This window comes from Carettochelys insculpta, chromosome 11 (genome assembly GCF_033958435.1).
Source record: "Carettochelys insculpta isolate YL-2023 chromosome 11, ASM3395843v1, whole genome shotgun sequence".
NCBI classification, from domain to species: domain Eukaryota; kingdom Metazoa; phylum Chordata; order Testudines; family Carettochelyidae; genus Carettochelys; species Carettochelys insculpta.
The window spans coordinates 1,184,140-1,210,202 of record NC_134147.1 but is presented as its reverse complement, the minus strand read 5'-3'; the positions used below and the strand labels follow the sequence as shown (position 1 = coordinate 1,210,202).

General features: G+C 47.7%; 1 protein-coding gene across 5 annotated transcripts in view; it reads right to left on the bottom strand.

Moving 5' to 3' along the window:
• The window catches only part of RBM6 (RNA binding motif protein 6), a 96,726-nt gene extending 71,729 nt beyond the window's left edge, over window positions 1–24,997 (bottom strand). For 3 of the 5 annotated variants that reach the window (XM_075006012.1, XM_075006013.1, XM_075006015.1), the window contains exons 1-4: window positions 10,282–10,389; window positions 6,908–8,255; window positions 6,148–6,237; window positions 4,689–4,758 (exon numbers count right to left, since the gene is read on the bottom strand). In XM_075006012.1, the coding sequence (XP_074862113.1) occupies window positions 4,689–4,758; window positions 6,148–6,237; window positions 6,908–8,255; window positions 10,282–10,325 (1,552 nt within the window). In that variant the 5' untranslated portion in view covers window positions 10,326–10,389. Of the gene's footprint in view, window positions 1–4,688; window positions 4,759–6,147; window positions 6,238–6,907; window positions 8,256–10,281; window positions 10,390–24,330; window positions 24,407–24,976 lie in introns of those variants that run through there. The other 2 variants (XM_075006016.1, XM_075006014.1) reach the window with 2 other exon arrangements.
• Between the last annotated feature and the right edge of the window lie 1,066 nt (window positions 24,998–26,063).

Genomic DNA, 26,063 nt, shown 5'->3' with positions numbered 1-26,063 from the left:
GAACAATTCACTTCAACATGAGGCTGAGGTTGGTGGGGGATAGCCCACCTCATGCTCTCATTAATAACTTTGGGTTGTCTTTGTACTTGGAAAATACTGCTGCAGGGTTTCTAAACAGAACATGATTCCTTACAGGCGGCCAAAGGCCCTTTAAAATAAAAACAGCTCCTCCCCCTCTGATGGGCAGGGCAGATGTGCAGTGACCCTGAATGTTCTGTGCAAATGGGATTCAAGATCCTCTCCCAGTCTGTTTTAGCTTTAACTTCTACCTACCAAGCAGAAATAAAGACTGAAGAAAAAGAGTTTGCAGGAGCTATATCTGGGGTTTAAAGCACAAGCAGAAGTACTGTGTCCATGTGAGGTCCCATGAAGAGCTTCAAACTTTTCTGGTAGTGGCAGCGCCATGTCAAATTCAGAGATAGTAACATGCAGAGAAGCGAAGCACGTGACAACACTGGCCGGGGGGGGGGGGGGGGGGGGCGGGGCGGGGGGGGCTGGCCAGGCATTTTACACATGATTAGAAGCTCCACCTCACACAACACACAAGGTTAAGTGTCCTTGAAAACCTTGGCCCCTGCTGGGCTACTGTAGATCAAGTCATTCTAGTTGGAGAAAAGGGAGCTATTAGTAAGTACATAGCCACTTCTCACAAGGTTATTCCTATGCAAAGCACTGGTGTCTACCAACCAGGTCACTCAGCCTCCCCTCTAATGAGGGGTGCACACTTCCCATTGGAGAAAGAAGGGGCAACACCCTTCGCAAAATGAACTGAGCTGGCAAGACAGCCCAAAAAGGTACAACCAAAGGAAGAGCCAACTAGCTAAACAATCAATGTGCTTATTTCCAACAACACTTTCTTTCACCAGTATGGGGTAGGGGAGGGCACACGACAGCTCTGAGTTAACACTCCGAACATATTTGGTGCAAACAGTAGATGTCGAACACTTATCTGTGAACAGCCTTGGTTCTGGGCTTAAAGCCAGATGAACTCAGAATACAGCAGTGAAGCCAGTTTTCTTGATTCATTTCTCTCCTTTTTTTAAAATCCAGAGGATTATTTTACTGTTTGTATGCCTCTGAGGTCAAACTGCCTAAAGAGCAGATAGGCCATGTACACATTAAAACCATGCACCACTCTGTCTGAACCATCAACCCATGCTCCGCAAGTCCAGAACTGAAAATGTTTTCCGCAGTGCATATGCACCAGTTTTAAACAGTGCACCTTTATAAGCCTGCGTACATTCATCCAGTTACTAATTTCAGAGAACTGACTATTATACATACATTTTGCCGACCTAGTCTTGAAAAAAGCCGCACAGCAAGGCTCACTTTGGTAACACTTGATTAAAAAGGAGCTCAGCTGTCAAATGGCTCTGAACACTATTTACATGAAAATTTTCACAGACTGTTCTTAGTTTCTGAGCACTTCCTTTCCCCAATACATACGATCATCCTTTTGTCCAAGGCACATTTCCAACAGGAAGTAAGCAATTAGACTCATACATAACATTAGAATAGTAGCCACAGGTTCAACTGCTCTAATCCAGCACCCTCGGGACCTGACAAGTGCCGTATGAGAGAATTTGCCAGACCACAGGCGGTCAATATTATCTAGCACATTACCAACATTTCCACTGCTTACTGGGCTCTCAGAAGACATCTAGGGGTAAATTACACCTAAATAACAGCAGAGCCAGGACTGGTGGTTGAAAATAAACTTTATGGGATCACAGGAAGCTTGGCTGCACCCATCATAAGCGATCATCTGGCTAACTAAAATCATGCTGGATTATGGATGCTGCCAGATGAGAGTGTTCCAGATTAGAAAGGTTCAACCTGTAGTTCTTGCAGTGTTGACACACAAGTTGCATTCATGGGTAGAGCCCTGCATGAATACAAAATTGGAATCCACATCTGTGAAAATGATCCCTGGGTATCCACATCCACATCTGCAGATTTCTAAGCAGATGCAGATACCTGTTATAAAGTGGATAACCACATATCTGAAGAGGTCTACTCACTGAAAAGCGTACTACCCCCACATCGATGAGTGTAGCATTAGCTCTTCTGAACATTAATGTAAGTTTTTCACTGAAATAATCGCTGTAGTTAGTATGCACTGGTGTATACCAGAGGTGCTAGCAGTTCCACAGTGAAATCTGAACCATGATTTTGACCATGATTTAAGCATACACATCACTTCTGCAGCTGTAGAGTCCAAGTTGTGATTGGGCCTCTACTTCCTGCCTTAACTTTTCAGAAGAACTAAACTTTGAGATCAGTCATCATTGTTTCTCAGCTCAATTTTCCACAGTTGGGTTTAGAGAAGTTTTTTCCTTTTGAGTTACCTGATCAAGGAAAGACATTTTTCTTCTTTTTACAAAGTTGTTTTGGTGTCCAACAAAGAAAAAAGTTACCAATGTGCTAAGTCACATAGCTTCTGAGATTCTTGCCTGGTATTTAAATTCTCAGGCATGTTGCAGTAACAGATTTTATTTTGGATGGCATGTGAAATTTGCATCCCAAACAATGCACGTGGCTAACGCATGGTTGTGTGAACAATAATTAATTCTGCACTACAGCAGGCAAGTCAGTAGTAATCAAGTTAGGTGACACAGGGTCAAGCAACATTTTGTGTAGCCCACAGAACACAAGCTATTTTTAAAATATCAATCCTCCTTCCTCCCGAGAAGAATGTCAAGAAGCATTACCCTGTGTTACAATACAGAAATGCTTCTCTTGTGAAATGAGAACGGAAACAGAATATCTCATTTACAGTGTACGGGGAAATCTGCACCTCCTGGGTTAAAGAATAACCATCAGTGGGCATTGAGGCCTGAGCACGCAGCTTCGGACATTACATTCCATATCTGGAGCCCTCAGAAACTGCGGGGCAATAGCTCTCTGCTGAAAGCCCAAATGCATCAGAGCTGCAAGAGTTGTGAAGAGAAGCCTAAGCTGGAGTTTACAGTCTCCTGAGAAAGATGGTCGGACAGAACCATGTCCTCCTGTGTACAAATATGCACTGCTGTTGCCGCTGTGTTGGTCCTAGCAGGTCAGACACACAAAGTGGGTGAGGTAAAAAAAAAATATATATATATATAAGCTTATATTAGCTTGTGTCTGTGTGTAAATAAAATGCTCAGAAGCTGTTGTTTCACTGTGTTCATTTCATAAACTCGATGACCAGCCATGCTGCCTTAGACTCGAGGAGCACGGAAGGGAGCAGAGAGGCACTAGCCATAGCCTTTGGGAATCCTGCTCATTAGGCAACAGGTGACATTACTATTGGACAATCTTTTGTTCGGGGGACAATAGAAATGTGGAGAGCACTCCTTTGCCAGCTGCCCAGAACCAAAGATGTAATTAAAGCTTTCACTTTGCAAAATATTCCTTTGTTCCTGTTTCCATTATAAATCAACAATGCATTGACCCCAGGAATTACAACTACACAGGAAAAAAAAAAGACTAGCAATGGTATAATGCAACGACCAGCATAGAAACTTTGGCTTTTTGTTTGTTTGTTTTTAAACACGAGAGTCTCTTTTTCAGGGTTTGTAAATGAAAAATTCACTTTGGAGCAGAAGCTGTTCAGTATCATCAGAGCAGGGTGAGAAGATGCTTTCAAGCGGTTATCATCCCTTGTGCCCAGACTTTCCTTTCTGTGGTAACTCTAACATCATCCCCAAGAATCATGCCTCATTCCCCACCATTGCACTTCCTTATTTCTACACCTTTTTTCCACCTAGAAAGGAACACTGCGAAAGATTGCCTATCAGAAAGCGTTGTCAATATAAATCAGAAGCACAAAACGTGGACCAGGAAGATGAAAAAGTCACCCTCTGACTTGAGGACAGCCTTCCTAATCCAGAATCTGGTACATGTGTCGATACGTAGAAGGAGTTATGTTTGACTGATGTCTTGTAGCTAGGATGTATTATAACAGTTTCAGACTACAAAACCAGCAACATCTGTCAGTGGTGCACGGTCCCATGAGAAGTCTATCTGTATAGAATTTGTTCAAGAGAACAGTCACCTCTTGGCACCAACCACAAGATTTAACAGATGTCTATTGAGAATAACCATTGCATACGGGCTTTGCTCCTGAAGGCGTTCACACGCTGCAGCTGCTGTCTGTCATTCGCACATACAGCTCCATGGCTGGAGCAGAGGTAGTCCAGGTGCCTACCCTCTGAGTTCGCAAACCCATGACTGGTGCCATCAGTCCTGAAGGCACCAAGGGTACAGACTAGGCCAGCAATTCTCAAACAGTGGGTTGAGAGTGACCCTGTTTTAACGAGGCTGCCAGGCCTTGCATTAAACTTGCTGGTGCCCTCCCAGGTCTGAAGCGCTAGGACTTTGACCCTGGTCCTCAAGTCTGGGGTGGCAGGAGTCAGGCCTTAGCACTGCCCCTCCCTTCCCACCTAGAGCGGCAAGCTCAGGTAGGTTCACACTTTGGTTCCCCCATCCTGCGGTTGTGTAGCGATTTTCGTCGTTCAAAGGGGATCACAGCGCAATGAAGTTTGAGAACCCCTGGACTTAGATAACTTAATAGGTATTTTCAGTCCATACTACCCATCATTATGGCATCAAACAATTCAAATAAATGAACACCAGTCAGAGAAAGGCCTGTCTGAGAACCCCACCCCAGCTCCCAGAGACCAGAAGCACTGGAAAAAAGTTCTTACCTAAACTGTAATCTTTTAAGCGCAGGTCTTTCACAGGTGTCCCATCAGGCCCTCTGAAAGCGTTGAGAATCTACAGAGGCAAACCAAGAGCCTACGTCAGTTCCAAAACACACACCAGATGAAGCGCACTCCGGAAAGGCAAGACAGCTTCTATTGTACTCTACCTCCTCTCCAACATTCTCATATGACTTCCACTGGCTGTGGATTCCTAACCCCATTACGAAGTGGCAGTGCCTCCCACTCACCGGAGAACAGAAACACTGTAGGTACCACAGGATTCCGGTGCCTGGAGCTTAGTGCCTCTTCACTCAGAGCATTTGCTTCTCATAGCGCTGCATCATTTCTCTGGCCATTTATTGCTATTACAATCAATAATTGCTAGCCAACTTTGAGACTGGCTGGGCCTTTAATACCCCACTAATTCACAACACAGCGAGCGCCTCACACGAGTTCTCAGGCACAATTCTCAAGACGTCTGATCATCACAATAGAATCACTGATCTACCTAAGAGCATCATACTGTGACAGGCCCACCATCTGGAACAGCCATGAGATATCCCGAGACTGACTATGTGCACACTGCAGAAGTAACTTTTCCTACCCCTCACAGAGAAAGGCTAACAACCACGGTTGGCTTTTTGATTAAGTTTTAGTGTAGCAGCTGGTGTCTTTTCTCTCTCGGTAAGATAGCTGCCTATAGAGTCCTACTGCCTATGGAGCGGCCTGTAGCTCACCTCTATAGTCACATCTGAAACATGGAGATATACACATCTTGCAGAACTGGAAGAGACCTTGAGAGGTCATCAAGTCCAGTCCCCTGCACTCCCAGCAGCACTTATCAGGTTTTTTTTTTTTGTTTTGTTTTTTTTAAATCTAACCTGCCCCGAAACCTTGAAAGCCCCTCTCGGGGACTGAACTCAACCGTGCGTTTACAAAGTCAATGCTCTAACTCTAACCACGGAACTCCTCCCTCCCTTCCTGGCTAGAAGGTGAATGCAGATGAGATAATACAGGAATATATGGAAGTCTGAAAGAAAGGCAAGTGAAAAGCCTCAGGCCCACCAGACAGTAGTGTGAACTGTATTTCCCCACTCAGGAGACCACAAGAGCATCACACTCTACATCACTCGCAGTTACAGTTTCAAGAGCCAGTAAAAAGTAACGCTGTGGTCACCCCTAAAACTTGGATTGCTAGGTGAAAAAAGACCAAAACCATGAGCTGATGTCAACAGCACTCTGCCCACCTACTGCATACAAAATGCCAGAAAATACATTTTAGATGGGCACTTACTTATATTTTGTTTAAAAAAAGAAACCTTGCTTTTCTCCTTCCCTAATTAAAAATCTCTGCAGTTCTTCAGACCCTGCTGGGAACTGCTTGCAACATTGGGGATAGTACAACATTTTGCTATAAAGTTTGATAAACTCTGGAGGAATTAAAGCAACCGCACTCACTTACATCATCCTTTGTAGCAGTTTCAGGTACTCCTCCTAGCCGAATGAGCTTGCTTGGTTTCACATCTTTGGGGCAGGTCCTGTAATCTTGGTCCTTGAGTTCAGAATCAAGATGGTGTTACAATGGAGACACACTTGCTCACAAGACACAAAAGAGTAACAAAATAAAGCAGGGCACAATTCATAAACAGAATGGCCCCAACAGCCCTTTCCAGCAACAGATTGTTTTAGAGATGGGCTGCCGTATTGGCTGGTTGTGACCTTTCAAGCCTGAAGTTGTTTCAAATGCACTTGGATTCCATAAAGAAGTTGAGACGTTTCTATGTAATCCCAGTAAACCCTTGGATACATGCAATATCATCTAGAGTAGCCCATAGCCACTACCAAGAAGAGGCTCAAGCCTTGGAAAAATCATGAGCTCTAAAATATTTCAAAGAAAAATGAGAAAGCTAACATGCTGTTTTATTGTGCTCCCAAAGGCAGGAGATATTACCAACTTTTTAAAAGATAGTTTGACTTCTTTATTCCGATATTCCTTTGGACTAAGGTACATGTGTGGTGGAGAGGGAGGTTAGAGGTGCGGTGGAAAGGGATTGAGTGAGGGTAGAAAATTAGATGAAGAGGTAATTAGGGAAGGTAGGTACATCTGGATAGGACTGCTATCCCTCAAGTATCCTTCACTGTGCCCCCCCTCATTTCCATTGACACTTAAAGGGGAAGAAAATCTGTTTCGGCTTATTCAGAAATTTTACAAAACCACGTACCTGAAGATCCTGCTTAGACTCTCTGCTGGGTTTTCCTTCTGCAAAGGACCTGCCATGCTCATAATCAAACAGTTGAATCCCTGGGAGCCGGTGATCTACATCTCTGTACTCAATGTTTCTGTAATCTGTATCTTGTCTTCCCAGGAAATCCAGGCCACCTTCGCCCTTTAACACAAGGCTAGAATCTGACTTTTGGGGGTCAGTACCAGAAACCTGCTGCTCGTTTCCAAAGGCCTGTGGAGGCTCATCTTGGTCCTGAAGAGGCCCACGGCTACTCTCAAAATCTAGCGAAGACTCAGTTTCAAGACTCGCGCCAAGGGACTCTTCTTTTCTGGTTCTCGGCTCTGACTGTTGAAACTCTCCTTTCTGGATGCCAAAGGAAGATCTTTCTAGAACAGGATCATGTGCAGACTCTTCTCTTTTGGTGCTTAAAGCAGACCGCTCCCTGTCGGCTACAGGTCCGGTAGACTGACTACACCTAAAATCTGTAAGATTCTGATCCATAGGGGGCATCTCCCCATCTGTAAAATCCACAGAAGGAGCCATGTCTCTGCCCCTAAAATCCTGGTCAGACCGGGGCTTATGCCTATTTCTGAAATCTGAAGGTGGGTTTTGCCTGTTCCTGAAGTCCAGATCAGAGGTATTCATGCTCCGAAAGTCTGAATCAGGTACATCCCTATTTCTAAAATCTGAATAGGAATGCTCTCTGCCCCTGTAGTGTAACTCAGGCATGTCCCTTGACCTGAAGTCTGAATGGGCTCCATCTTTACTTCTAAAGTCTAGATCAAATGAACCCCTGTTCCTAAAGTCTGATGGGGGATCCTCTCTGCCTCTATAATCCATGGTATGTGCTTCCCTGTCCCTGTAGTTCATACGGTTTGCCTCCCTATTTCTATAATCCATAGAATGAACATCCCCACCCCTGAAATCCATAGATGGCCTCTCACTGCCTTGAAAACCTCCAGAGTACACCTCCCTGCCCCTAAACTCAGAAGGGGGTGCCTCCCGGCCCCTAAACTCTGCGGAGGGTGCCTCCCGGCCCCTGAAGTCCAACTGCGAATCATCTCTATTCTGAAAATCAGAAGATGGGAAGTCTCTGGCCCTGAAATCATGATGACCCTCCCCACCTCTGAAATCACTCCGTGGTCCATCTCTAGCTCCATAGGTGAAAGAAGCTTCCTCTCTGTTGGCAAACTGAGGATTAAGATGGCCCGAGAATGCCTGGATATCAAAAGGAAGTGATTCTCTGCCAGAGAAGTTACCAGAGTGTCTTTCTTGAGCAAGATTATCAAAGGAAGGAGGGTAATCCCTGTTCCACCCGGGAGCAAACCTTTCTTCTTGGCTCCCACTGTAGAAATAAAGACAGTGTTATCATAACGTGCTTAGAGTCTGCAGTCTACACAGAAGCACATTCTTATCTAAGCTCTAAGATCCACAGAAGGCACTGACATTTGGTAGTTTACGATGAGGCAGCATACGACAGATGTGAAAAAGTAAACTTGGTGCTTCCATGTCACCGTAATTCCCAGAATCACTCAACAGGGAAAACCTGCAACATTAATGGGTTAATGATGGTAGCAATTCACACAGCCTTGCACTACACACAGCTAGGGAGACAGGTGAGGCTCCCTGAAGTGATGTACCTGCCCAAGCATCACTAGCCCGGTCTAGAGGGATCCATTTTTGCTTTGCTTCTCTTAGCACTGTTAGAAATGGTTAACTTCTAAACTGTCATGAGGCAATTGTCTCAGAGATGGCGGTCACCGAGTTATCTCCATTAGTGTGTTATGTTGTGTCCTCCTTGCTAAGGCCTGATATTGCAAGATGCTGTTCACTCGCAATTCACACTGTCAGGGCGAGTTTGGGAGTGCTCAGAGGTTCCTACGAACAGGTTAAGTGCTCAAAACTATGTGGGGCTTGCTTGGGATGGCTTCCCAGCAACTGCACCTCACTTATGTTGCTAAAGCCATAAGTTCTAATTCTCTATGCACAGTGAGAATCAGAGAGAGGTTCTCTCTCAAGCTGTAGTTTCACAGTAGGCTTTATATGGGGTGGAACAATCTGCCTCATTTTAACCAAGCCTGACTCCCTCGCAGTTTTATAAAGCTTAAAATGTAAGCAGAAATAGAACAAAAAAATGAAAGAACAATCCCAAACAGTGATAAATCAGCAGACAGCTCCTCTTGGGCAATCTTGGCAAACAGTTCATCTTGAAGTTCACAGTGACAGAACCACTCACCCATGGACATGTGAAATCACATTTGCATTTGGTCAAACGGCCTATGAATGTATCAAAAGCAGTAATATAAAACAATTATTATAACTTGAATCAAGGGGATAAAATTCCTCAATGCTTGAAAGATCTATGTTGGTTGATTTTCAACTGGAAAAAAATAAAGCCAGCAGGAAAGCACTATCATCCAGAACCAACCTGAACAGTACTGGTTTGGGGATAAAATAAAAGCACTTATAGCTGTTCATATATAAAGCACATGAAGGGGAAACCATTTCTTGTCGATCTCTACTTGTTACTGGCTCAAATAGCAGAAGTAGCCCTGTCGCCTCAGAACCCTGTGGGGTAAATTTCTGTGGTGAGGAAGCATATTCAGCAGATTTACTCAGAGGGACACTGGGCTGGACAAACAAGCAAGTTAACGATAATAAGGAAAGAATTAAGTACTAGTGATTACAGAGTGAAATGGTTTAGCTCTTGATGGATCTGCTTTTCTAATCCCAGTGTCCTGAGACCAACACAGGGTCTAAAGGACAGCCAAACAAATGCACGCAAGGGAAGTGTTTCATTGTGTAGGTCCTTCACATTTGAGTATAAGGATTGCACCTGCAACAGTCACATGCTTCTCGCTATTGTGCATTCCACATGCTTAGCTCTGCTCCCTCAGATTGGTCTCTCAATGCAGCCAAAGTAGCTTAAATATTAACTACAAACCGGGGACCTTAAACGTTTGCAGTTGCAAGTATGTTTGAAACGAAATCTTGAAAATCTCCCTGACAGCCTCTACAGTAAAAGTCAGGCATGTATTAACACCTTAACTTCAAGGTAGTCATTGTTAGCCCAGTGTACGTTCAGGCAAATGGGCCCATAGGTAAAGCACATATGCTGGAAGCAGCTACTGCTGCAGAAGAAATAGCTAGTGAGGATTTACTGGCAGCTGAAAAGTTGTGTGGGGCTAGAAAACTGGGAGCTTGAGCCACTGAGAATAGCTCCACCGGGGTCATCCAAAAGAAAAGTTTCACCAAAGCAAGACATGCAGTGAGTAATGACAGAAAGGAAAGAGATAAAGGAGCCCTATAACTCCTACTACTTTCAACTTTTTCATAAAAAGAACCTCGACATGTCAATTCCAAATCCATACCGGAAAGGTCCCATTCTGTTGGCTGGCCGATGGTCTCCCCACATCTTTCCCAGTCTGGTAGGCTTCCAAAGATAAATTCCTTTCACAGGCACTGACAGACAGCAGAACCTATGGTGGAAATAGCATGACAATAAGATAGTAGACAGACAAAACATCTAACACAGAGGCATCCAACCTTGTTTCATCGGGGGCCACAAGGCAATTTTTTTACATGTTCCAGGGACTAAACACAAAATAGCCCCAAGCGCATCTGCCCCACCACCATGCTTAACCCCTTGCAGCCCCAAACTGTTGCACTGCCCCTGGGCTTAACCCCCACCCCACAGCCCCAAACTGCCACCACCCACCACAGCCCCCAAGGCCTAATCACCACCCTGCAGCCCCAAGCCACCCCCAGGTTTAACACCCCCCCCACACACTCCCAAGCTGCCCCCGCCTCCACCCCCACCCCACAGCCCGGCACCCTACACTCCAGCCCTGGTGACTCACCAGAGCTGGTGCCAGAGCCCCAAGAGCCACATCAAGCTGTGCCCAGCCCTGACAGCCACACCGAGCCAGGAAGCTGCCTTCTAAAACTGGGGCCGCTGCCAGCTCTGCAGGCCAGATTAAAAGGCTCAGCGGGCCAGATCCTGGCCACTGAGCTAAGAAAAACATCATCTGATCATTCTAAACCAAGTTGTATATATCTGAGACTCAGGAATATAAGCAATGCGCTCAAGAGCAAGGACACAGAAATGCAACAATTAAACTTCCTTTTTTAATAAGTTTATAGGTACCAACCTATTCAACTTAAAAAAAAAAAAAAAGCACTGTCAGAAGAACAGGAGATAATTTAAGATTTTTTGTTGTTAAAATCACACTTTCCACCTCCTGTGTAGTCTGATTTACCATTCACATTCCAATTAGAAAGGAGAAAACACTCAAGATCAAATCAGAGTTGTTGCTGGAAAAAAAGTGAATGTACAACCATTTTTAACCCAGGCACAATTTCTGGCAGAAGCTCTTGGCTGGCTACGTATGGAAACATTTCCATTCAAATGGGCTATCATGTTTATTGTGCCCCCTAAAGGCACTTGGATTAGAAACATGAACTTTACACTAAAGGCACTTGAATTAGAACCATTTTGCTTAAAACTAGTAAGGCTGTACGGCATTACAACCATGCACGGTACTAATCAGGAAGGATATAGTAGACCACAGGAATATTCTGCTTTGGATCTCTTTCCAGAAGCTGTGAGAACATTCATCCACATAAGCTCCCTACAAAGTTTCATTCATGCTTGTAAAATTCCCTTTTTTTTCTTTTCGGTCTGATCATCAGTGTAACCATGAGGAACATTCATAGGAGGAGAAGAAAGGTGTTTGCCAAAAGAACTTTTAGGACTTATAGAAAAGACCAGGACCCGACAAACACCACCAGTATCTTCCTCACCACAACCACAAGACTAGTCGACAAATGCACAGCAGTCTTTTTTGGACAAATGGAGAGGCAAAAACAGAAAGCCGAGGGTTGGAAACGGAGAACATGAACGCAGAGGACATATTTCAGGAAAAGAACACAGCACCTTCCAGCATAACTGAAGACGGTTCCCCACTGGAGGACTTATAGCATCGCTTCTAAAATGGGAAAGACTGCGGTTAAAGGAAGCAGAGAACGCATGACCATTCCTCCTCAAAAGCCAAATAGGCTTTCTGTGGCATTATCACACAAAGTGGAAGTAGCAGGCAGAGAGTAAGCGACTGCTCATGGCTGACGTTTGTACAGTGGTGCATACCAAGCAGAGGGAGGCAGAAGAGCGCAGTACACAAGTGGAAAAGGAGAGGTTCCAAAGAGCAACAGTGGTACTGCTTATGCCCACAGGGGAGCCTTTAGCACCCCAGCACTACGCAGATAGATACCTAGCAGAACAGAGCACTGTACCTGGTGACAAGACACGGGATTATGTCACTGCTGAAAAACATGGGTCTCCAATACGCCAGCCGGTGGCGACAGATGATTTTGACCTTAAACAGTTGGGTATCACGTGTATGAAAAACCACTTCATGGACACACATAAGGTGGCAGCGACATAGCTGCACATCAGTGAGCAGTCAACAACCCAAGAGAGCTACACTCATCGCCTGATTGTCGGCAATGGCAAATGCGTTCTGTTGGGACATAACACGAGCACCCAGATACCTAGGATGGAACAGCAGTCACAGAAATCTGCAGAGTTAGGGGTGACATGTGAAGGCTGGCCAAAGGGGCATATGACCCCCCCCCCCCGCCTAACAGGGGCAGGAGGGGCACATGGCCAGAGACTCTGGGTGGCCCAGGGAACTAGCAGTGAGGCCTGGGCACCACCACACTCACTGGTGGCAGGGTGAAGCAGAGCAACATGCCTCCACCCCATGGCTGCCAGTCGCATACTTGAGGGTAGGGTGGGACCACGCACTGTACTCACCTGCAGGAAGCAAGCAATGTGACCAGCAGCCAGGGAAGCAGAGCCATATTACACTGCCTCACCCTGCCGCTGCTGGTGAGTGCAGGGGGGACCAACCCCCGCTGCCAGGTCTGGGACCAAATAGCTCCCAGAGCTGTGTTGTGTGGGGCAAGGGGGGCAAAGACAGAGCAGGATGAGGAAGAGGCAGGGCAGGGGCAAAGCAGGGACAGGGAGAGAAGAGGCAGAGGCTGGGATGGGGCATTGTCCTGACCCTCCCTCAGGCTAGGGGTGGAGCAGGGAGGAGTCCCATGGGGAGACGGTAACATGGCCGGTGCCCGAGTCCTGCCTCACCAGTCACCACTGTGCGGAGCCACTTACTGACACCTGCCTCTGACAAGTGTGAATGTGCGGAAGTTGCTGACTACTATCAAATCCAGGACACCTAGTGCAGAGGTTCTTACACTATGTTCTGCGGAACAGTGGTGCCCTGCGAACTCCTCGCAGGCACGCCGCCAGCGCCTGGCACTTTTTTGCATCACACCACTGGTCTATATCTTCTAGTATGAAATCCAAATAAAATGTTACTGCTTCCCTGCTCTGACACCCGATTAAACGACTTCATTTTGGTTTTGCTGTAGATGCTGATGTTTGGTTTTGGTTTTTTGGTCTGACAACTTTTTTTTGTAAGAAAATTTTCATGGGTGTTTGGATAAAAAAATATCATTGTTTGGTGTTCCGCAGTCTCCAAAAGTTTAAGAAACACCAGGCGATACACAGCACGTGTGGTTTTGAGACATGGCACGCTGCCAGCGATGCACTGGAGGCAATGCATGCTGTCATACAAATGGGGCTGTCAGTTCTTCCGCAGCTCTCCTGGCCTGGGAAAGAGAGCAAAGCCTGGAGCAGCACATATCAGCTGTGGCACATTTATTCTGGCAAACAAGCAGCAGTGCTTCCCTGCGGGCAGTGAGGAAAGGCTGACTTGGGAAGTATATGGCCTCTGTCATGATAACCAAAAAGCAATCTTATCTCAAACAGAAAGGAGGAACGACCGTCGACACTAATGAATTTATCCCAGTACCCACCCCCACCCCCCGTGATACAGAATACGATCTGCAATTTACATACAAAAAACTGAACTGTACAGAGCTTAAGTGAGTGGGCCAAGATCACACATGAAATTTGTGACCAAGCCAGGAACTAAACCTTCGTCTCTTAAGTCCCAGTCTAGTCTAGTCGCGTAATCACAAAGCTGCTCCTCCCGTTTCACACAAAGCCATCACTTCACAAACAGCGGAAGGTGTCCATAGGATTGCAGTGCCTGCTAACAGACGCACCTCATTACATCAGCAGCTCAAGAGAAGTGTGGGGAACTCTTTCGTGTTTCCATTACCTAGGCTGGGATGAAGAATGGCAAATCAACAGGAGCTGCAAGCAGCCACAGCTGCTCGTGTAAATAAAGTCCTTGGTGGCCCCCACCAGGGCAAACCATCTGGCCTGTGAGCCACTCTAGCGATTGCCCCAAACACCTCTTGAATACAGTAGACCCTTGAGTTATACGAGGGTTCAGTTCCGCACACCCTCACATAACCCAGATTTCGTGTAAGTGGGGGTCTGGCTTTTTCCCCAGCACAACATACGTTCTGCAGCCGGGAAGCAGCAGAAGGGTAAGTCCTGGGGTGGGGAGCAGTTGGAGTGGGTTAAGCCTGGTGGTGGGTTGGGGCCGTGGAAGGCGGGTGGGGGGGTTAAGCCTGGAGTGGGTTAGGACTGTAGGGGGCAAGGGGTGGAGCTGAGCCAGAGCTGAGCCCGGGGTGGTGAGCTGGGCTGTGGGGGGTTTGAATCGGGGCTGCATGCGGTGAGGGTTTGAACTGGAGCCGCACATGGGGGTGTTTAAACCAGGTTGGGAGGATGGAGCCAGGCCCATGCACGAGGGGTTTGAACCGGGGGGGCGGGAGGATGGAACCGGGCCCACGCGCGAGGGGTTTGAACCAGGGAGTGGGGGAGAAGGCGGGGAGAATAACAGAGGGTGAATAGCATTACTTTCTCCCAGGCACCCACATGCAAAAAATAAAACCTGCCTTACGAAGAGAGCGCTCCTTCCTGCTGGGGAGTGTTACAAATCACTTAATAAACGGACAGCAGGGTAGGAGGTAGTCTCAGAGACGTTAGAGGAGGAGATGGTAGACAGCAAGAGCATTACATTCATGCCCCCAGAAGTCCCCACCTCACAATCATCAACTAGTTACATGCAAACTTGCCAAGTTAGTCATTTTCCAGCTCCACCAACACCCTCTGCCTGATGCCAGGTCCCGGAGAAAGCCCTATGATACTCCCCACTGGTGCAGTAACTCTGTCCCTTGCGTAGCACCTGCTAAAACTGTGATGTAGCAGCACAGACTGCTGAGCCGGGGAGAGAGAGAGCCCACAAAAGAGTCACTGAGTTTGGGGAAGAGGCTCAGAATCCACTCGAAGGGCGGTTCGAGAAAGCTGAGCGATAGGGAAGGAGAAGAATCTACAAGCTGATCTAGTGGATGAACTAGAACTGGACACCAGCTGGTCCCTGCCAGTATTAAAAGCTACGGGAAATTATGGTCCTGCTGGCTGCAGTCCAACACATGATGCTAAAGGGTCCTCATGTTCTTATGTCCTACACGCCTGGGCTCAACTTTCACGCACTAGCAAGGGGCTGATAAGAAATGTCCGATCACCGGCACACTATGGGCTCACAAGTCCTTTTGCCCATCACCTTTCTTCCTCCTCCTGTAACTCCTTTGCTCTCTCTCCTCTCTCCTCCCTCTTCTACAACTCAGTCTTCACTCTCTTCCACAATCTCCAAGTGCAGGGGCTACCCTTCTTTCGCTGACAACGCTCTCCTGTTCACAAGAAGAGTGGAGCGACCGTCGAATCAAAACCCAGGCTCTCATTTGGAAACCTGCAAACAGTGACAGCTGCACTCTGGAAGCTGTGGGGAATGGTGAAATTACTTCCCAGTACTCAGGCCCTCCCACTCCAAGCCCCATGCTCGACTAAACTGCTCCGCTCCAGGCAGTGGATGTTGCACAGCTCTGTCAGGTCTGGCGGAGTCCAGCTGACAGGAAACTGATGAACAGGTGCTTGTACCAAAATCCCCAGTTCTACAAGCCTCCCTGAAATCTCAGCGGTAGAACCAAGCACCAGCGATTCACTCTCTCGAGAGCATTTCTAAACAGAACGCCAGTATGCCATAATTCCACAAGGACGCAATTCGCCCGCTGCTAAAGGGCGTTCATCTCCATGAGAGTGCCTGGAGGCTCTGCTGGCTTGGCCATGACGCTCTGAGTGCCATTAAAGTCTGCGTTTTTGCTTCACAATTTCTCATCCTGCTGAAGCTCAGTGTTCATCCGTTTCCTGTCCCCGAGTGCAGTGGCCTCTGGCAGAAGTTAAGTGGATTACAATGAGGGGAGCTTCCATGGCAACAGGCAGTAAGCAGTTGGAGGGCCAGAGCTGAAGTCCAGTAAGACAACCGGAAGCCGGACTGCCTGGAAAGACAAGCTGCTGAAGTCAGGCCCCCTCCGCATACTTGGCACACAGAGAAACAGGGGGAGGAGGCTCTGAACCAGGCTCCTTGCAGGAAAACACAGGAGCCAAGGCTTGTGGAGCAGAGCCAGGACACCGGGAAAGCACTGCAACAAACCCTATTCGTAAAAATTCTGATGAACTTTACACCCATTAGTATTGTCGATTATGAGCCACAGCACTGCACGTGAAGGGAACTCGAATGCAGGATGTTCTAACTGAAAAAAATTAATGTTGCTGAGGAACTTAGGGTTGTCGTCTTAAGGGTTGGCCCAATTGTTCCACAGGGTCCTGACTGTACAACTTCTTTAGAAAGAGCAATTTAAAAAGAACAGAGAGCACTACAACGTCATTCAGGAGGGTCCATCAGAACACAACAATATGGGACACATCTTCAGCCTCACCCCCCAACTTCCAGTGGAGACATCAGAAAGGGACCCCTCAAGGGAAAAGGGAAGCCAGGTGGACCTTTTGAGGCCCCAGGAGAGAATGACAAATGGGCCAGTGGAAAAGAGGAGATCAACGAAAGGATCAATGGCCCTGACTCTGCCAGAGACTTGGAGAAAAAAACACAGACAATGGGGGCAGGGAGCGGGGAGCCTTGTGTGCCTCTGGGGAGCTGTACAGGTAAGTGCACCCCCATCCTCCTCATGTACCCCTCCTGCCCACACCCTGAACCTCCACCTCTGCACCCTACCTCCCCTGACCCACCCCACCTCCAGCCCACTCCTGCACCCAACCTCCTGCCAAGACCCTGTACCCACATCCTGCTCCCCAGCAGCCTGCTCCAGCATTGAAACCCTCATTTTTAGCCCCACCCCAGAGCCTAGCAGAGGCCCACAAAATCTGCTAATCCTGGACCCCCAAAAATTAATCTGGTCTGAGAGCAGCCCTGAACCTTGGCCCTTCCTGCCTCCTTCCCCATTGGGCTGGAGCACAAGGGGAGTGAGGTGTCTCAGTCAGGGGCCACATCAGAGAGGGTGGGGTTTAGGTTTTTTTGCTTCTCATTTTGTATGGGCCCTGACTGACCTTTTTTGTGGGCCAGTGGCCCCGCAACCCAAACAGGGTTCTCCAGCCCTGCTCTTCAGGTTAGCAAAAGACACATTCCACCCTTTGAGCCCTCTGTGCATCTCCCTGGAGCATCCAAACCAACGACAGGGAACCTAGGGCCCACAGGGCAGTTCTCTTCCCCAGCTTACCTTGATCCAGCCCACAGCAAGGCTCAGGACTCCGACCCCCTCCCAAGCCCTCCTGCCTCCAGCGAGGCAAGTGCCAACTCCCCAATGGGGAGGGAAGCAGGACCAGGTTAAGAAAGGGGTTTTAGGGGGCTGCAGCTCAGAGCAGCCCAACCCAAAAAGTGTTCACCACCCCAGCCAGCCCCCAGTCTGCAGGACTGCTGCTGTATTCGCTGATTCATGGCTTCCAAGAAACAACAGTCCCCAGCTTACCAGTTTAAACCTTTGATCACTACTCCACTTAGCTCACAGCACCCGACAAAGAGCTCTTGGTACTCAAAAGCTTGTTTCACCTCTGGATGCTAGTCCAATGATAGACATTGCCTCCTCCTTCTTGTCTCTCCAGAATTCCCTCATAGCAGCCCTTTTACAATCACAAGTCCAGTTTAGGAAACACACACACACACACAGTTTGAAGCCTGCCCAATATACAAAGCATCTGGGCATTGTTGGCACATGATGGCATATATGATGTTAGTTGAGGAACATGAGAATGTGCCCGTGATTCTGTGACTAACCTGGTTAGGTCCACTGATGGTATCTCCAGAATAGATGTGTGGACAAAGCTGGCAGTGGGCTTTGTTGCAAGGAAAAGTCCCAGGACTGGTGTTCCTGAGGTATAGACTGTGGTTGTTGGTAAGAATCCTCATTAGGTTGTGAGGCTGTCTGTCGGAGAGAACAGGCCTGTCACCTAGGGCCTTCTGGAGTGTGGCGTCCTGATCAAGGATAGGTTGTAGGTCTTTAATAATGCGTTGCAGTGGTTTGAGTTGGGGGCTGTAGATAATGACCAGTGGTGTTCTGTTCTTGGCTTTTTTAGGCACCGTCTTATGTTCCTCATCTAATATCATATATGCCATCATGTGCCAACAATGCCCAGATGCTTTGTATATTGGACAGACTTCAAACTCTCTTAGACAAAGAGTTAATGGGCACAAAACAGACATGAAAACACTCCTGGATCCACAAACCAGTCAACCAGCATTTTAAAGGAGTGGGCCATTCTGTTAATTACTTAAAAGTTTGCATCTTACTGAAGAGGAATTTTCACAACACTCTTGAAAGAGAGACTGCTGAACTCTCTTTTATATCCAAATTCAACACATTAACACGTGGTTTGAACCAGGATGGGAATTTTCTGGGTCATTATAGGGGTTCATTTGCATACTTGGCTTAATCTAATTCTTGACTCTCCCCCCTCCCTTCTGCCCCTCTACTCTCTGATTTGCTCACCTGGATAATTTTGTTTTCTGATTTGTCCACCTTGATTACTATGTTTGGTTCTCTGTGCCTTAAATATTGAGTCTGTTTTGGTCTGGCTATGGTCTGAAGAAGTGGGTCTGTCCCACGAAAGCTCACCTAATATATTATTTTGTTAGTCTTTAAAGTGCTACTTGACTGCTTTTTTGTTTTGATAGTATATCGACTAGCACGGCTGTCTCTGTTATTTCCATAGTGCATCTCATACACGTGAAGCCTGTTTTCAGGTCCCCCTGCAGATTTGTCCCCCTTAGTCTACTGTCAAGACTGAACATACCCCTTGTTAAAAGTTTTTCCTGGTAGATCAGGTTTTTTAAATCTTTTATCATTTTTGTTGCTCTCCTCTGGACTCTCTCCACTGCATCCATTTGCTCTGTGACAATCAAAACTGAATGTAATGCTCCAGCTGAGGTCTCACCAATGCTAGCCAGAAAGGACAAATTACCTTCTGTATCCTATGCATGACACTCCTCTTAACACACCTGACCCCTTGATCTCAACTGGCGGAAGGCACAGGGGATACATAGTGCTTTACAGGGATCCCCTTGGCTGGATAGTGGCAAATAGCACAGATGGATAATATTTAAAGCATATTTACCTTTAACAGTATGTTCTTAGAGCCCTGGAGTGAAGGCAGATCACCAGGAGGTGCTGACATACTGCAAAAATATTTGTTTCAGGCAGAAATAGCCAACTTCTCCGTATCTAACTATTTGTGTAGCCCATGACTATGTGTATACTGAATGGGTCAAACAGAGAGATTGTGAAGTCTAAGGAAATTACAAGAAACAGCAGCAGCATACGGCTCCTGAATAGAGACAAAGGCTTGGTCTGGTAGATCTTGGTGTGCAAAGAGATACTGAAACCTTACCAAGAAGCTTTGTCAGACTGCAGAGACCCTTGGAGGTTTTAGCCTTTGAAGCTGGGGCATTGGTCATCTGCTAGCTTAAACAGGTGTAAATGGTGGCTTCTATGCAACTTTAAGTCTTTACATCATTATGTGATACCTTTATCTCAGCCAGAAATTAGGGGTTTATCGAAGGGTAAATGGGTGACATTCTGCAGCTTGCAACATACAGGAAAGTCAGACATGGTCCCTTCTAACCTTAATGTCTATGAGGCAAACTTACAGCATATATGTCTCAGACTTACAGACTAGCTGGTGGCGGGAGATGGGCCTCTGGGTGCTAGGAGCTTAGATAAGCACCCAGACCCACTTTACTAGACATGAGGTTATTTGTTAATGAAGTCTACACTCTAGAATTCATATTATGATTTTATTTTACATGTAACCTTTTGAGTACTTCTAGTCACTATTACTTCAGGCTCAGTGCTTTGTGCAATAAACCTACTCTAGTTTCACCGTAGACAGAGCTAAGTGTTGCAAGTTAAGTGCAGCACTGGCTCTTTAGAAGCAGCGGATCAGGAAACATTGCAAGAGTCCATGGGACCAGAGGTTAGACACCCCAGTGAGATTCACCCACAGCTGCTGGAGCTGGGCTGGCAGGCTCTGACAAGGCTTTCTCACACTAACTAGCAAAGTGCCTCACAACCACGAGTCCTCTCTGGAATGCTCACAACACCCCAGAATGAGATTAGCCTTTTTTGTAATTATATCATGGGGCTGGTTCACTATGGCCCTGATCCTTGTCTGCGGTAGGGCTCCCCACCCAGTTATTACCCATTTTGTAGTTGTGCATTTGGTATTTTCTTCCTAATACTTCGTCTACACTAGCACTTTTGCTGGTCAAGGGTGTGAAAAAACACATCCTGACCAATTCAGAAGCATTGGAACGGACAGCATTAGGTCAGCAAGAGAAACCTTCCCAATGGCATAGATCAGCCACACAGGAGACCTTGCAGGGTTACACTGGTGCCACTGACAAGTCTGTAGTGTAGACACAGCCTAATTGTACTGTTTTGTACTTGTCTTTGCTGAAATTCATCTTGCTTACTTCAGATCAATTCTCCAATTTGTCAGGGTCCATTTGATTTCTAAGCCTGTCCTCCAAAGTACTAGCAAGCCCTACCACCTTGGGGCCAGCTGCAAATTTTATATGCGTACTCTCTACTCCACTGTCTGAGTCATTCATGACAATACTGTACAGCAGCAAACACAGAACAGATGTCTGTAGGACCCCCCCCCAGACACATCCTCCTAGCCTGACAGTGAACCGTTTATAACTTGCCTTTGAATAGTCTTTCAATCAGTTGTGCACCCACCTTATAATCAGTTCATCGAGACCACACTGCCTTAGTTTGCTTACGAAAATATCACGAGACTAAGTGTAACAAACCTTAATAAAAATCAAGATAAGTACTGGGGCTATAGGAGGGGAGGAGGACACACAGGAGAGCTGTTCCAGTAGGAGTTATGAATGGTGATTCAGATGAGTACTTCTCAAAGAGGCAGTGCTCTCCCAATCTCTGTGCCATACACACACTCTCTAGCCCCACTTCTGGGGGCTGGGAGCCAACCCCTCAACTTCCCAAATTTCATGGAATGTCCCCACAGCAAAAATTGCCTGCCCCCATACTAGGCCAATATCCTGCCAAAGAGGAAGGTTAAATCATGTTGAACCAACCTGCAACAAATCCACATTGGCTGTTACTTTTTGCCTTATTACCCTATAGAGCTCACAGATGGATTGAAAGATAATTTGCACCAAATTAAATGGATCTCTCTACTTTTTGCCTTTATGATGCATTCAGAAAAATCTGAACATTTGGTAAATATGCGTGAGGGCTTTTCTACTTGCTGTTCAGATTTTGAGAGACTTTACGACCATGGCTACAAGAAGGGAATTTTCCAAGCTCTCCCACTGCCATGCTACTATTTCAACCTCTGCTCAGGAAAGATAAAAAGAGCCATCTGTATATGCAAGAGCCCCAACATTGCTGACACAATCCATGAATAGAAAGCTAGAAATCAGCCTTCAACATCCTCCATCATGGAGCCAAAACCATATTCTCCACATATTACCCTTCATTCACATTTCCCCCCTCCCTCCACCATTTAGAAAACTACTTTGGGCCAAATACCCAACTCTAGCCCACTACTGCTCAGAGATGATGCTCTCCTCATAAGAGACCAGGTAATTTTTTTCCACAGCCGATTATGTTCCCGCTAGCCCTTTGGCATTTTCTTTTAAAGACAGCAAGCTATTCGGGGTAAAGGTTGCCTCTTCATATATGTACAGCACCTGGCAAAATGGAACCTGATCTTGTTTAGGGCCTTAGATTACTATAACAACAAATTATAAAAACTCTAATTATAGATATCACATCTGCTTCACCAAAAAAAAGTAATACTCTGTCTTGACTGTACAGACCACAGATCCCAACACCAACTCACAAAACTCAACTGAGATCCCCTTGAACTGTTGACAGCATAAAAGCGTTAACTGCAGGTTACACAGCTGTACAGAACAGACAATTCACAAACTAACAAGATGCCAGTTTGTTTCATCAAACAATTAGCAAAGTTCTAACAATAGTAAGGGAGGCAATATAAAGACGGGCTTGGAATTCTGAGAGAAATTTCAGAACAAGTTTCTTCAAACCGCAACCTAGTTTCCATGCTTTCAAATGTCTGCTACACCACCACAGTCCAATAAGGTACATATTATATGCAGAAAAAACTCAACATTAAAAAAAAAGTTACAGCTGGAATTAGTTACACAAGACTGAAAAAAATGCAGAATTTTTGGTGAATGCAGAAGTTAACTCCTTCCCCTAGTGCACATGCATCATGTGTTAACAATTTACTCTTAGGGGTTGGGGCTACAGAGTTAAGGGAAACAATGTGAGCCTTATGTGCCACTACTGATTATAAGTTTGTACAAAGATCCAATGTCAAATTATGCATTAAGCTATGTATAAAATTTCTGCTACACCCAGCATTGTTCAGGAAAGAAAATACTGGACTTTTTCAGTCCCAGTCCTTTCAGTTCATCATTTAGTCATCTGAAAGTACAATTTCCTGATACATACAAGACTGTACCTTGCACAAGAGGATACTGAAAGTAGACAAGGCAGCTCAGCACATCTTTAGACCACTGTAATGCTGTGCTAACCTGAAACTTGTGTTACATTCAAAAGCCTGTTTTCACATCCATAAAAATACAGAATGAAACAGCTTCTGCAATGTTAATCTATTACAGAAGCACATCACACAGACTGGAAGTTTGACACCCCAGACTATTTTAAAACCACGATACAAGTTTTCATGTAACCTAAGATACAAACCTTAAATCTGTACTAACAAGCATCGTACGTATAACATACGATTGCAGAAACGCCCATATTTATGGTATCACACAACAAGCATTACGTGCACAACGGGGAAGCACATTCCCACTGCCCTGGCAACACTGTCAACCACTAGGGCGACATTCGAGCCTCACTGCACGCTCTCATGCCCACTACTACACCCTAATGTTTTCTTCACTCAGCCCTGGCAGTCACACACTGAACACTAAAAATTATCTGTGCTGCCCCGGGTCCAACACCGCCGGGACTATGAATCCACAGAATGGAAAGATTCAAGCTCCACAGCCATTTACTAAACAGCACCCTGCCTAGGAACACTGCACAGAGAGGAACCCTGTCATCATTCCATCTCCACAAAAAGCAGCTGGGACTCCCCCACGGCTCTCCAGAAATGACACCTTCCTGCACAGGACCCTGCATTACCAAACTCCCTGAAACCAGACACTGCAACTTCCTGAAGGGGAACTCTAAAGAGGATGGAGAGAGGCTGTTCTCAGTGGTGACGGATGGCAGAACAAGGAGCAATGGTCTGAAGTTACAGAGGCAGAGGTGCAGGGTGGATATCAGGGAAACCCATTTCCCCAGGAGAGTGACGAAGCACTGGAATGCTTTACAGATACAGGTTCAGGTTTTTAAGTCCTGGCGTGACAAATTCCCGACTGGGATGATTTAGTTGGGGTCAGTTCTGCTTTAGGCAGGGGACTGGACTTGACCTCCTGAGGTCCCTTCCAGCCCTGCGAGCGTACGACTCTATGACTGGCAAAGCCCTCAGTTCCCCAAGACTGAGATCTTACTGCAAAGCATCACAGCCAGGGAATGTCTACCCTCAGCCACACACCCCCCGCACGCTGCGACCCCCTCCAGGGCTGAGCCCACCACACACGCAGCAAGTCCCAGCTGAAAGCGAGTGACCAACACCACCACCAGCCCACGCATCAGCCCAGCTGAGACCAACCACAACCCGCCCCACCCCAAAGCCCCTCCCCCGCTCGCGCCCGACCCCCCCACACTGGGCCCCTCCCCCGCTCATGCCCGACCCCCCCACGCTGGACCCCCTCCCCCACACTGGGCCCCTCCCCCGCTCATGCCCGACCCCTCCAGCACCCAGCGCCCGTCCCACGCTCCGCGTGTCCCGCCACCAGGAAGGCAGGCGGGGCCTGGGCCTGGGCCTGAGCCTGAGCCTGGGCCCGGGCCCGGCGGATGCGGGGCGGGGCGAGGCGGGGCCGGCCACGCGCGCGCACCCTCGGGCGGGAGCGCGCAAAGGGTCTCGGGGCTCCCGGCTCCGCGACAAAGCGCGCGCCCCTCACCTCAGTGACCGACGGAACCGCCGCCCCAGGCCCGCTGCAGCGCCAAGAGGAAACCGGAACTTCCTGGGCAGTGCCGCCCCGTGGTACCATGGGAGATAGAGTCCGGAGGCGCCGCCGCACTACCGCTCCCGGCATGCCCTGCGCAGCCCGCCCGCCGCTTCCGCTGCGCGAGGGGCGCTTTGTTGCGGACTACAGCTCCCAGGGAGCGATGCGAGTCAGGAAGCAGCTTCCGCTTCTCCGGGGAGAGACGGGCATTCTGGGGGATGTAGTTCTCGGCGCGGGGCCTGGGACAGGCTGTTGAGCAGAGCCATGGCCCCCACAAGTGCTCAGCGCAGAACGAGGGGCCAAGCACCACCCTAGGCAGTAGCAAACAGCGCAGATTACTTCCCAGTATGCACCAGGGGCAGTGCCGCCTTGCAGCCCCCAGCCAGGCCCTCCCACTGGCTCGTGCCCTGGAGCACCAGCTCTTGGAAGCATGGGGGCCCCAGGGCCCCTGCCCAGTTGAAGACAGGGAGTTTGTAGCCTTCCTGGTTGCAGCCAGGCAAGCAGAGTACAAAAACGATGGCTGCAAGCGAATCCCTGCATTTGCGGGGCAGCCTGGGGGTGTTGGACAGCTGGAGGGTGGCAAACACTGCAGGAGACACACCTGGGAACTGCCATCGCTAGCCAGAGCGAGGGCAACGCTGGAAGTCTGCAAGCAAACGAATCCGTCGGCTGCCTCCAAGCCAAGGGCTGTCAGGGGGGTTTCCTGATTCTGGGGCTGCCACCACATGCTGCAGAAGAAAATGTATGAATCCTGCAGTGGCAGTGGCAGAGGAGGGGTAAGGGACCTCCCCCTTTGTCTCATCCTGGCCTCCCACAGAGACAGGCTTGAGTCGAAATACCTCTTCTGAAATGCGTGTTGTCACTAGTGAGGAGAAGCTTAATATCCATCTATCCAGCCGTCACCTTAGTTCTTCGTCTCAATGACCCCCAGGGCAATGAATTCTGTAGCCTCCTTTCCCACTGTGAGAGGACAATTCTTCTGAGCCCTTTAGGATTTCAGCAGGGTAAAATTGTTCATGGTTTTTTCTCACCAAAAAGTGCAGTTTTAGGTCATCTGGAACATTTTGCAAATTCGTGTCCAAATCTACTGAGTCGTCGTGGGTGAAGAGGCGGGAGGAGACAAAATTGGTAAGAACAAAAAGTTTGGACGCTTTCTAGGCAACGTTTCGATTTTTTTACTCACAATTATTTTTGTTTCGAACTGTATTTGTTTTATTTTAACGTGGGAATCACAAAGAGGCACCTTTAGCTTCAGGCCGAACAAAACACTTGACCCCACCTGAGAGAAACCTCCCTTTCTTTTCCAGCTCAGCCGCGGAACTGCAGCACTAACACCTACTTTGCTTTGCTGCCTGGCGCGGCCCATCTCCACTGAGCTGCCCTAAGGAGGGACCGAGCCCCTCTCCGGCTGGATGGGGCTGAGTTAGCCCCCTGAACGATGGCCAGCGCCCTAACTTGCTCCCGGGTGCATAGCTTCGCCTTGGCCGGCACCTCGCGGCATTTGCTGTGGTGTTGTCTAGTCCCCGAGCGTGGCTGGGTTTCCCTGGAGTTCTGGCTAACCAAGCGGGCCTCCTCTGCGCTCCGCCGCCTCTCCAGAGCCCCCAGAGCCGAGCTCAGGCGCACGTTTGCAGACGCAGCTCCTCGTGTCGCACTGGTTCCTCGCCTGCCCCGCACGAGTGGGACTCGGC